We start from the raw sequence: 13,872 nt of genomic DNA, 5'->3' as shown, positions 1-13,872 counted from the left end.
TGGAAAATGGCTGCAATGAAACAAAGAGTGAAAAATTTAAAGGGGTCTGAATACTTTCCGTACCCACTGTATATGTTCCTATGAACCCAGCAAAACTCCTGCCTGAAAGATAGGAAGAAAACGTATCCAGAGCTGATCCAGTAATGCCTACACTTGTTTTCAGTCTATCAATCAGAGTGCAGTGATCAACAGTATCAAACGCTGAACTTGGATCTAGCAGGACCAGCACAGAAAATTTACCCCTATCAGCCGCCATCAAAATATAATTTGAGACCTTAAGGACTGTAGTCTCAGTTGAATGTTTTTTACGAAAGCCAGACTGAAACTTTTCAAAGATATTATGAGAATCCAAAACATTATTTAGCTGGTTCGCAACAACCTTTTCTAACATTTTTGAAATAAAAAAATGTTTTTTAAAAGCAAAGATGTGGGTAAAAGATCAACAGGGCTTTGGGGGGTTTCATCGAGCCCCATAGCTTAATGATGTCGTTCAGGGAAATGGGGCTGAAGGAAACCAGTATTGAAGGTCTCTGCTGAGTAGCTATATGTGAGTTTGCTGATGGTACAATGCTCGCCCAGACAGTTCTAACCTTCTCCACAAAATTAGACAAAAAGTGGTTGCAGTCAACATTTGAAAAAAACAGGGACAATACATTCAGGAGGTGAAACAATGTTATTACTAGTCTCAAACAGGGCATTAGGATTGTTTTTACAGGCAGATATCAGATTAGTAAAATAAGAGCTCAAGCATCCTTAATCACTTCATTCAGGTCTACTAAGAGCTCTTTAAGATGCAGGCAATGGACTTGGAACTGAGTTGCTTACCATAAACGCTCAGTTCTACAACAGACACGCCTCAAACTGCGAATGGCGTCATTCATCCACTGGGATCAATTAACAGAGCGAATTTCTCTAATGTTAAAAGGCACAATTTTGTCCAACAGCAGGGTGCAATGATCATTAAATGCCTGTGCACAAGCGTTCACGTCATTCGAAATAAAAACTGAGCTCAAGTCAAATGCGGCCGGAAATCTTTCCACAGTAAGTTGGTTAATCAAACGTAAGCAGGACGCTCGTTTAACAGGCAGAGGATCCTCATTACAAACAAGATCAAATAAGATGCCTTTTTGATCACCAACAAAAACATCTTCGATGCAAACCTTATTAATGTTCATAACATGAGAAAAAACAAGATCAAGCGTATGTCCATTACTGTGCATAGGACCAGAGACAGGCTGACTAAAATTAAAAGATTTAGTGATATAGATTCAGAAGCGTTTTTGCAAGTATCATCATCCACATAAATATTAAAATTACCAACAATAATCCCTCTGTCCAGATAAAATGTTTTTTAAAAACCACAGCAAAACCTCCACTACTGCCTGTGAGTCTTGGTGTGCTGATAAAAGTACAGTCCACAGGACAGCGCTCATTCAGGTGACAGTATTCCAGATCCTGTTGCCATGTCTCCGTGAGCACCTGAAGCAGAGAAAGAGGCTCGCGGCAGCAAACTCAGATGCGCAGAACACACACCAAGACAAGCGGTAGGTTTTCTCCACGGCCTCGGGACCAGAGCCCCAGGGACAACAAGGCAGACGGAACGAAGACGTGAAGGTCTGGAGACACAGTCAAAGACTCCAGCTTCAGGAGTTTTTTTCAGATGAACCAGCTCCCTGCCCTTTTTCCTTGCTTTCTCTGATCAGCAGCATTGTTTGGCAATTGTACACCCACGCCGTTGACACAACATTTGTTGACAAACTCAGTAGCAATATAGTGCTGGAAACAAACAAAACGAGTCGGGACGAGCAACCATCTGCAGCGGTGAAGCCAAACACAGGCGCCATTGCGCTGGTGTGGCTCCTAATGGGGGAATGCAGAAGTGTTGTTCACCCTGTTACAAGTTGAAGAACCACTGAAATGATTTAGGAAAAAAAAATTTAAGGTACGAATAGTTATAATGTTTTTTAATTACAACAATGAATTATCAGTTGTCATAAATAAAAACAATCTTAATCAATACCACATCTGTTCCAGATCAATCATGTGGACCATTACTTTTCTTCCAGACTGATAGGAACTCTTTACATTGTGAGGAACTCTTTTTGTTTTAGTTAAAGAAATGACCAACTTTGTGTTGATAACTATGAAACAAATTGCAAATCTAAATATTTGGACCAACCCATAAACAGGCACAGCTTAAGGAATGCTGGCTATCTACATTTGTCATTTATCAAGAATCTGCTATTACTTGCTTTACAGTATCCTTTACACTTTAGATTGTACTTTATAGCTGGAGTCTGATTTGTGCTGGGTACCTGCACCAAGGCGAAACAAAACATGTCAACAAACACAAACATATTCATCACATTAAGAGGGGCTGACAGCTCTCTTTCGATCCATCAGACTTTGGTCATCACCTGTGATTGGCCTGCCAAAAGATTTAATAGAATCCGAGTTTTCTTGACATTGGGAGAGATGCAATTTGAAACCTCCATGAGATGAAGGTAAACTGTTCAAAATTGGAGCCAGCTGATGGCTTGTCATTAGACAATCAAACAGGTGTCAGAGAACATCAACACTATAAAAAGTATGATAATCAGTATAATAATAATGATAATAATAATAACATAAAGTCTCCAGCAACAGTTCTACACAGTAAGGTAATTTTGGCATAGTTGCCACAGTCTGTATTGTAGGAAATGGGATGCATGCTGGTTCAAAGAGACAGTATACAACCATTACAAATAAAAAGCCTGTAAAATGAGTAGTGCATGTTTTACTGACACCTTTAAATGAGCCTTTGTACTTGTATCCATTAGGTGAAATAAAAATTGAAAAGCCTCCGTCAACCGTATCAATTATTTTCATGCCAATTAATGCAAGAATGCCAACACATAGTCACCGGGCACAGCCCGAAGAAGTCTCTAATTTGCATGCTTTCATCAAGCTTATCCAGAGAAGGGTGGTAGTGCAAATGGGCCTCTAAAGTTGGGACCCTGAGGAAGCCTGAAAAATTTTATTGGACATGTGTTGTCATGTTTACATGTGTTCAGAGAGCAGTGTCAATTGGAATGAATGAGGAGCCATCTTGGGAAATGGTATCCAGTTCTACTAGCACATCCATGGTACAGGCACACTGACAGAGAAATATGCAATCACAATGCATGCATGGTCAGATTGATTAAATAGAATCACTGAATGGCACTGAAGAAGAGGAATTATTTTTTCTTTAACACAGAGGTACTAAGGTACCCTCCTGTCCCCCCTTGAGAATAATGCCTCACTCACACACAGTAATCCCAGATCTGAGAATTTAAATTTCTTGAGCTATGATTGATTTATCCTCCTGAATACTTGAGCAGCCTAAAAAATTCTCCTGTCAGCAGTGACTGAAGTGGCGTGTACTAAGAGAAAAAAATGTAAGCATATCAATTTCATTGCATGCTCCAGCTGCTGTGTGAGCTGTTTATGGACCCCCAAGGGAGGGCAGGGGAGAGACCTCTGTATCAAAACAATTTCCACAGCTAGCAGGAGGTGTGACATAAACAACAAGGTTCTTACCCTTCCTCTGTGAGTCCCGCTGACAGCCAACCCACCCTTGCCTTGCCAAGGCGCACACACACACACACACACACACACACCTCTTACATGCACATGAACACGCACAGTCATACTTTAGCCCTCGCAATCTCACCTCTCCCCTGCTTCCTACTGCTTATCTCTGGGACAGAAGGATAGGGCATGAGAAATGAATAGCTGCCATATGGAAATGGTAGGTTGCGTAAGAAAGGGGGAAGCTATTGGTGTGGAAAATCAATTTCGCCAAGTCGCCGAAATATAGAGTGTATTGGGTAAAATAGCCCATATTAGCCTGTTTTCTCATGCAAAGCTGGCTGTGTGTGGAGTAGGGGGGAAAGGATGGAGGGATACAAGGATGAGAGGAGGATGAATTGAATTTGTGACCGGGAGGTGGAGAAAAGATGGCTTGGGGAAAAGAGGGGGAGTGTTAAGGAACCACAATAAAGGGAGAAAATAATTCATGTCATGTTTGTACTTTGTGTCCAATTCCTTAGAGGACTATAAAAAAAGTAGCACAATGAGTAAATCAGCAGGTCCGTGGCATCCTGTAGAGACACATTTGTCCCCTATGGGTCAAACATATCAACTGACTCTTGTTCCTCTCCATCTCCCTGCAGTTTAACAGTGGGAAAAACTAACTCAGTCCACTGTCCTTCACTACCAACCTGGTACCTTCAGGTCCTCAAGTTGCTTCACAGGGGCCTTGTTGAGTACAGGGCTGGTATGAGCTGGAGGCACAGGCTCTGTGCTGTGGTTGTACTCTCCAGGGTACAATTATCTATTATGTGTAGGGCTCAGTATGAAATATCTTTTTGTTTTAGTCTCTGTGGGCACTGAGAGATGTGGTTGATCTCGTAGTGCCCAGTTGTATCTACTGTAGAACAAAGCTGCTTGACACGTAGAGATTGATTAAAGCTTCGTACCACAGGGTAAGATAAATGTAGCGCCAATGGGGTCCAAAATGTATGGTTGTTGTTGACCATTTGTGCTAAGGCAACTCTGGTTACATGATTTACCTTCTGCACGGACTTCCCACCATAGAAAAATCAACAATGCAGTTTCTTTCAAGAGGGAATTAACTGAAGAGTATTGGAGGAGTTCCATGCATTATGTAATAACGCACAATTTATAATCTGCCACATAAATAATAAACTGTGTCACATATTGTGTGGCCTGCTACACAGTGGTTGAGCCGGACAAGTAAAATCCGTCATCAGTGACAAAACAATTACTAAATCCTCACAATAAAATAGCGTGCTGTGGAGAATCATGCAGAAAATTCCCCGTGGGCCTCATTACAAAAAATATTCTTCTTCAAAGTTTATTATTATTGAATATTTAACAAGTGATTTTACAATACAGTTATATGTGGAATGTATGCGGTACAGTCAAGATGTTAATTTATGTTAATCTAGCTATAAACTCATTATATACTCAATACAAAAAAGGTTGGAGAAGGAAAAAGGCAGATAAATATATCATTTGTATAAACTATAAGTCAAATGAGCAAGAGAGGTAGAAACACATGCAGTTATCATCCAGCAAGAGGCAAAATAAATGTGTGAAACATATAACATTTGGGTAATAGGAGTACCAGATCTTTTGCATATTGAGGCATGACATCAAGTCACTAAGCCTTTTGTGCTTAGTGTGTGGTGAAATAGCACTACAGGCTCGTAGAGAGGTGAAGTCAAGAGCGCAAAGAGTACCAACAGGGGGTCGGTGTCAATTGTGCGTTGTAAGACTTGGGACAGAGTGCCAAACACCAATTTCCAAAATTGCACTAGGCTTGGACATAGCCAATAAATGTGAATTAGTGAGCCATCTGCACTCTTACATTTATCACAAGTGGGACTAAATTCGGGATAAATCTTTTCACAGGTATGCCTTAGACAAAAGGACTTGGGGCACCACTAGTGCTCAACAGGGGGAATTCTAGTCCCAATATTAGGTCATGAAATTAGAAACAGACCCTTTGGGTGACTGATTGGGATTGAGGAAAGCGTCTAAGGTGTTAGAGAGTGGCCCTTCTGGAAAGCAGCCTGACCCTGCACATAACACAAAATAATATTCTAGCTGCTTGTCTTACCTTAACTTAAAGGTATATTGCGTAGTTTCTGTTGTCCCCATGAGGAACTGGCAACAAAAATGTCGGCGCGCCCACATAACACAAGCCTTATGTGAACGCGCACACACCCCCCACCCCCACTCCACGTAGTTGCTAGAAGCCAAGGAGGACATGGAGGATTAATTAAACATGAAGAGCTAATTATCTTCACTCGAGCTTCTGCGAAGGAAAGTCTATCTCAGCCCTCCTATCTCATCTTAAGAAAACCTGACTATAAGTATAAATGTGATACTTTAGTCGCCACTCTTCTCGTCATGCCTGTATCTTTAATTAGAATGTAGTCTGTGATTTTAAAGACAGATCTGATACCTCAATCTGGATGTCATCCTTAGCACAAAAACACCGTGCATTTGTGATCTGTACTTCCACTGGAAGAGCCCAAAGCCTTCCTGTCGGACATTCCGGAAGCATATCAATAAAATTCAAAATGAATCGTCTTTGCAGTTGATATATATGGTATGGTACATGGTCTGGGAAACGTAAAGCATCATCATACGGGTTTAGTAGCCTTTACCCATCTTCACGGTCATTGCCAGATCTAGCAACAGTGCGGCTGCCTCTTTCAAATTCAGGACAAGGTCTATGCCTTCCTAATTTAGAATTCCTAACTAAGGAAATCCCTAAATCAGCGTGGTTCTGTAATAGTTAAATTCCTATCCTGAGATAAGATATGCTTTTGTTTTCTTCTCCTGAATACAAAACCTTTCTGTAATACCAAAAATTCTACAATATAAAACATAAAATATGAATTTTCTCTTAAGGATAACAAAAAGTCATAAAAGTCAAAGAGAGCCATTTTTCAAGTATCAGGAAATGTTGGCATTTCAATTTAATGGTAAGAGAACATTCAGCTAAGGCAGACTTTCTTTTTGGCCTTAAAATATGATTTACTTACTCTGTTTTCTTCAGAAGACTCAATGAAAGAAACCACCTCATGCAACGCCACAGGAAATATACACGGGAGCGCACGCCATACAGAGAAAAAAGAGGGGGGGGAAGGAAAAAGAGACTAGCTATCCGGAGAGTATTCAGTTGAGGTTGTGAGTGTTAGTCCTTGAGAACTGTAACTTTTGTTGTCAGTTCATTTAAGCCTGATGTTGTATTGGTCTATAGTACTTGCAAATTTTAAAGTTAGCTAGTGATTTCGTTGTTTGTGTTCTTTAACTGTTGATTCATGATGGTGATTGTTGAACGGCCTTGCTCACGTTTGTATTTTAGGTGCATTATTTTTATGCTGAAGTAGTTACTTTGCATTTAGATAATGTAATTAATAGTGGATTTATTGTTATTATTTGCTAGCAAATTTATTCCATTGCATTGTGTATGGTAGCCTATACAATGTTATTTATTTCTTTTCAGAACCACACACACACACACACACACGCACACACACAAACAGCTATAGCAGAGCTACCCATGCCATTGTTTGTACTGATGCTTGATTCAATAAAGCATCTACAGAGAGAAGTTGTCTCCGTCCGTGTCTCCGTCCAGGCTCCACCTGGGGCCAAGTTGGAAACTAGAATCAGCTTTAAATACAGTCCTAATTTAGTCCTCATTAACAAGTTTCCAATAATTTCACTGGCGTTATTGTTATTATTGTTTGCCTCATTAATACCATATTCAATCTAATTGGATAGGAATACACAGTATTGTACGTTGCACTTGACGCACCCCTACAATACAACTCTACAGATTCCCAATCCTCCTTGCCCTTATCTGAGAGAGATGTTTGAGATAGTAGGCATCAAGAATGACTCCTGGCGAATGTGCTGCGTAACTCTAAAAGTATGGGTAACTTTAATTTTAAAATTAATGTCTGTTTAGTAATTCATGTTTTATCCTTTATTATCTCTCCAGAAGCCATATTTGAGCACACACACACACACATACAGTACATGTAGATTCCTTTAAATGTTAAGGGGAAGATAAAAAATGATTAAAAATGAGAAACTGGATCTGTGAATTCTCACAGAATCACAACTGAATTCATATCTCGTTACTGAGTCAGAATCTTATGAAGTCCCAGTCTCCGTCACAATAATCATATATGTGATGTTTTAGGGCTATTGGCGGACATCCATTGGCAATGGCACATAAAGAGCCTTTTTCTATTTTCAGTACTTCTACTTTTACCACAGTATTTTTTACCAAAAGTATCTATACTTCTACTTACTGGAAGTATTACAGGAAGTGAGTACTTTTGCCTTCTCTGCTAACAAGGACTACATTCCTCAATAACAATTTCACTTAGATGTAAGAAGTCCTCCTTTAAATGAGTAGTGTGATGCTATGAGAGTTCATTTATTGGCATCAGATTGAGATTTTCTTTTGGTGTAGCTGTCTCTCCTTTAACATGGACATGGATATTTTAATTTTCCCTTGCAGGACTAAACAAGTATACATTATTTTTATTATTATTATTATTTATTATTCTGTAACCATTGCATGCTCCCTTACTGTGTTGTAGCAAAGCAGCTAAATTAGTTTGAAAAAAAAAAGAAATCACAAATATAGGCGGTCTAGTTCCATTGGGCTAGAGAGCTGTCAATCTAACAGCACTTGGAGCAGAGTCTGTCACTTAGCTGCCTGTTCTGCCAATCTGTCTAGCCATCTTTCCAGGTCACATGACCATTTAAGGTTTTCAGGATGACCATCCGAAATTACAACACCATTGAACCAGCAATGGACTTGTTTTTCTTTTTCTTTTTTTAAGTGTGAGATTGAGCCTATATAATCTATAGCCTATAGATTTATTAAGGCAAACATTAAACACAGTCTTTCTTTTAACTTAAGACATTGAAGCATACAATTAAAGCTAAGGCTTCTCTTTTCTGCAAGGAAAAAAACATTAAAAAAGTATTAACAATTCCTCCCACACTACTAACACTTTCTGCTTTGTTTTGGTGCTGAACAGAATCTCTTGTATATTTATTTAAAATAATATTCGGGTAGGATAGGATAGTCTGTTGAAGGTGCAAGACTCACATCAGAATATGTTTGCCAAAGAAAAGGTAACCATTGTATTGATTGTGTATATTTCTGTTTCCTGTAGTTCCCTATTGGTGGTTGGTTTCTGTACTGCCCCCCAGTACAGAAACCAACAACCAATAGAGTGTCTGTTCTGTTTCCTGTTTTATTTTGTTTTCTGTTTGTGTATTATTCAGTGATTATTGTGTAGGTTTCTGTTCCCTGTTATTTGTTTTGTTTACTGTTTCATGTCCTAGTTTTCTCCCTTGTCTTGTCTAGTTGTACTTCCTGTCTTGTGTCTTCCCGTGAGTGTCTGTTCTGTTTCCTGTTTTATTTTGACAGTCCGGGTTTTCTGCATTATGTCTTGTTTACTTCCTGTGTTTTCCTACCCCTGAGATTGCACAATGTTTCTCACCTGTTTCCCAGCCCTTGTGTCACCTGCCTCTTCTTTCTGTCTTTAGCGTTTGGACTCTTCCCTGCGGTTTTCCCCGTGAGTTTTTTCCAGCCCCTGTGCTCTAGGTTTTGCCTTTTTCCTGTTCTTTTTTTATTTTTATTTTTATCCATGTCTTGGTTGGGACTCTGCATTTTGATTAATAAATCCTTAACAAAAACTCTCTCCTGCTTGCCTGCTTATTCTCTGCGTTTGCGTCCACAATTCCCTAAAGCATGACAACTATTTACTCCAAAAATATATACAATCATTATAATCAACCAACTACAACAGCAAGTCATTGCTGTGCTTGCATAAGCCTGGTCATGAGCCCTGGGATTGACATGCACTCTGATTCTGGACAGCAAGTTAGTCACTGTCAAATTGAGATAAATAGTGAAGTATCATCTGCATTGATTAGAAAATGGCCATTGTTTATTAGCTCACAGCAGAAGAAATTGTACCTTTTGTTCAAGCAGGAGCAAGATAGCCGGAGTTTGCTTTAAGCGCAGTTAAGACTGATGATGATTTGCAAGAGGTGGACGCGGTCTGCAATCAGCCGCAGAAGAGAGAGGTGTGGGGATAGACCAGGAGAGCAGTGCCAGGCGACTGAATTGTCTAAGCTGTCTATAGTTTGGAGCTGACTTTACAAGATGACTTCTCTATTGGCAGATGAAACAGGTGACTTCCCTTGAGTTATAAATCCAAACTTGACCAGCGGAGTCGCAGCAGTACCATCAACTGGCTTGAGTCGAGCTGAGATGGGCCAGCTAACACAATATGTGTTGGCCCTCTGTGAGTTTGTGTCTTAAGGAGAACTCTATGGTGTGAAAGAGATCATACTCAGCTAAACTAACTTAGGTAACATGATTAAGGTGAAAGCTATAGCTTTCTTTTTTGGGGGCTATATAAGACCATTGGAAAAATTTCCAAAAATTGACCAAACTGTCACGGACCATTTCCTATTTTCCAAAGTTTTAAATAATGCATATATTGAATCCTTGGTCCTGTAACTTGGGCAATATTCTTTCTCCAAGCTGAGAATTTTCATTTTTCTTCTAGTGTAAGACTTGAAGGCTGTTGTGGACCAAGACCGCCAGAGTTCATGAATGGGCCATATGTTCCTTACCTTGCCAATGGTCCTGGGGAAGGGAGCTCTCTGGTTTTCAGTTATGATCATAGGAGGGACCAGCAGCGATCTCTTAGATCTGAATGGCACTGTCTGGCCGGCACCCAGGATACTCTAAAACACAGACAAAAACACTTTGTAATTACAATCTTTTACATTTCATGTCATGCAAAGCAGGGGTTAAAGTGGGATTTGGCAGGTAGGGGAACGCTAAGTTCAAGGAAGCTGGTGCGTCCGGTACTCCAGTAATATCCTTCTTCCAAAGTGGTGAAAAATGCCAGGTTAGTAGGTTTACAGTAAAACAAAATCTATGACTGTGTTAACTGCATGTCAAATTATTCAGCGCATACTAGGCCAAATTTCCTCCCAAAATAAGCCGTTGCAATGCTGAAAAACAAGGTAGCATTTAAAAGTTTGTTGGTGCAGTGCAAACTCTAGCTCAGCTTTAAATCCCAAAACACAGAAGACGTTAGCATGTTAGTGGCGTTTCTGACCGAACCTGTTTGTAACGCGTAGGCTACAAACTACGTTATCACTTCACTCAACTGACTTTAGCAGTTAGATAACAATCTACTGTCCTGCTGTTGTTACAGACATATACAGTAACTACAGACACTGAACTAATGGCTGTGCATAGCTGCAGTTTACCAATGCTGCAGTATTCAACGCTGATGTATGAAACTGCAAATCGGATTCACTTACTTATTAATCAAAAGATGCCGGAACTTAGTTCGGGATCGTTCCGGCCCTCTTCAACCCTTCTCGGCCCCATCTTATTTCTGTATGTCAGCCAACCCAAATCCTAGCCATATGAGTCAGATGGCCAACAACCAAGAGACAGGGTCTGCCTGAGGTTTCTACTTGTTAAAAGGACGTTTTTCCTCGACACTGTTTCACCAAAAGCATGCTCTTGGAGAGAAATCGATGGGTCTCAGTAAATTATTGTGTGGTCCAGACTTACATTATCTGTAAAGTGTCCGGAGATAACATCTGTGATGATTTGGGTATCTAAATAAAATTGAAAAATGTAATTGCTGGTATTTGTTGTCTAGCCACATTGTGAACATTCCCCCGTGTGGTGTCTAATTCTTACACCAACTCTGACTCTTGTCGAAAAATAACTGAATCTTGTTTGCCATAACCCTGAAACCCACCGACGATGCATAAACACACAAACAGCAAGAAGTAAAGTAAGCTTTTTAAATTGTTTTTTAACAAGCTTTAAAATGTAATTTATTTAGCCCGTATGTTAAATTAGGACTGGAGACAGAAGTAGAAAACAAAAAAGCATTAAAAGCAAGAGCAAAACAAGATGGTGTAGAAATGAAAGATGACAAGGTTTTGGCAGCGCAATTGTGTTGTTCATGCAGAAGGAGCCAATCTGAAATGTTATTTTTGCTCTTGAGAGCACATTAGAATAATCTAATTTCATCATCCTTCCACCCTCCTGCTGTTGTTAACAAAGGCATAGTTTTGCTGTATAATACGGCAAGACATTTCCTCTCACTCTTCTTCACTTTCACATCACTGACACAGGTAGGGCCCCCCTGCTTAGATGTTGATGAAAATGATGTCTGTCACTGACGCTATGAACAGGAAGCTGGAAACCTGGCTGCTAACATGGAGGTGGTGACCTCCCGGCTGCTGACTGTCTGTCCACCTGGACACGAGCCGGGAAGAGACAACAGATACACACTCACACACAAATGCCATAGTTATAGAAATATTTCCACAAAACATGCTTTTGCTTTACTAGATACAATTAGAATAATGATAAATGTTGAAAAATGATAAACATATTGGTGTGATAGTGTGATAAGCCTTTAGTGCCAAAGAGTCCAAACTATTTGATATAATTTCTTTTAATTTAAATGATCTATTTTTACAATTATTTACATTTTGTAACACATCCTGTAAGATTTTTGGAAGGCAGTAGTATTAGACAATATTTATGGTTAAAAAAAACGACGGTCGCAGCGCTGCCTTGAGAGCTTATTGGGGGCTTAAAACACCAGCAGCTGAGCAGACCGATAGTAAAGAGGGCGACTCAGTGGACGATAGTCCTCTAACTTGTTGCCTTCTCTAATACATCCGATATAAGCTGCTCTATTTAGGCTACAAAACGTGCATGCGGGCTTAAATTCAACTGTGCGGTTTTGTAGGGATAAAGCTATAAGCAGAAGGAATAGCCACTAGCTGCTAGGTTAATGTGCAATGGTAAACACACAGAATATAGTACACGCACATAGCAGAGCTTGCAGAATCTGGCTTTTTTGTCGACAACGAGAACATTGTTGACATAACTCACTGGAAATCCAAAATACTTCCACACTTTCACACACTACAGTGAAGGTAGAGGGGGCTCAAGTTCTGTTGATGGCTCTCCAGCATCTGCAGTTGCCATGCTATTGACTGGCTGTAGCTAAGTTAGAGGAGGTTGACTGTCTCGCACTTCAACATGTGTGTTTTTTCCGGTTGACAAGCCGACAGGACGTGACATGGGAACGTGGCAAGTTTAAGTTACTTTATTTGTACCCAGTTGTAGATTTTGTTTGCAGTAGAGTTCTCATGCATAAAAACAAACAAAGAGGCACATGTCACACATTATTAAACTTAAGACATAGGAAATTAAGAAATAGCAAAAATTCAAATGTAAAATTTTAAAAGTATATAAATTAAAAGCTTTAAAATTTAAAAGTTCTTACCGGTGGCAGCATGGACGATTCCATTTTTAATTCAATATTCAAGATGTGACTTAATTTCAAATGATTTTGATGAATCGTGACACCCTTATTTATACAAACCACAAACCTTTCCCTAAACTTAAATAGTTGTTTGGCAGCATAAACTTAACTTTTGTCGCCACAGTATGCTCACTTTTTCTTGCCTAAACACAACCACAATATCCACCAAAATGACATGTGGTTTGTGCCTCGCTCTTGCACATGTGATGGCAAATTTTGAGCGCAGAAAACATTTTTTCTAAGCGCATACATCTATTTTTGGGTAACTGAACCACAACTACCAATGACTCATTGGAGCACAATGCAGAGCACCGTAGCCGGCTTCACAGAGCTCATTATTTTTGAAAGCAAAAAGGAATGACTAAATGTGAGTTGAGTTGGATTTTGACAACATTTTTAACACTAAGCTGATCAACCCTGTTGTCAACGTTGAGCAAAACGACAGAACATTGAGAGTGAGCGAATACAACACAGCAACAAGCCCAGTCAAAATTGACAACACAGCGTTCTAAATGAAAGGAAACCCAAGGTTTTTGGTGGTTTCATTTGCAATGCAAATAGTCTCTTTTGTCATTCATCGTTTATAGCCTACTGTACAACCCTTTGTTGACAACGTGCACTGCACACAGGTGTGGTGGTGGTGGGGTGTGTGTGTGCAGGGGACTGTTTGTTCACACTCCTGTTCTTGGCTGACAGAAACTCTGGCACCACTCTCACCCCTGTCAGAATGACAGAAAGGGAACGGGTAAGAGGGAAAAACTGAGCCATTTGTTTACAGCACAGTGCTGACACTGACAGAGAGGGCAACAGCAAACACCCACACAGCTAACCGCCTCACCCATCCACCTCTACCAGCTGCGAAGGTCAGGGGGAACAGTAATCATAAACACAA

At 40.0% G+C, this 13,872-nt stretch overlaps 1 protein-coding gene across 4 annotated transcripts in view; it reads right to left on the bottom strand.

The window, feature by feature from the left end:
• Nucleotides 1-13,872, bottom strand: part of cdh13 (cadherin 13, H-cadherin (heart)) — a 358,407-nt gene that overhangs the window by 204,909 nt on the left and 139,626 nt on the right. For all 4 annotated transcript variants that reach the window (XM_034879249.1, XM_034879248.1, XM_034879250.1 and 1 more), the window contains one exon: nt 10,237-10,350. In XM_034879249.1, coding sequence (XP_034735140.1) covers nt 10,237-10,350 — 114 coding nt within the window. The remainder of the gene's footprint in view (nt 1-10,236; nt 10,351-13,872) is intronic.

This window comes from Etheostoma cragini, chromosome 8 (genome assembly GCF_013103735.1).
Source record: "Etheostoma cragini isolate CJK2018 chromosome 8, CSU_Ecrag_1.0, whole genome shotgun sequence".
In the NCBI taxonomy this organism is placed as follows: Eukaryota; Metazoa; Chordata; class Actinopteri; order Perciformes; family Percidae; genus Etheostoma; species Etheostoma cragini.
This window is presented reverse-complemented; position numbering and strand designations above follow the sequence as displayed.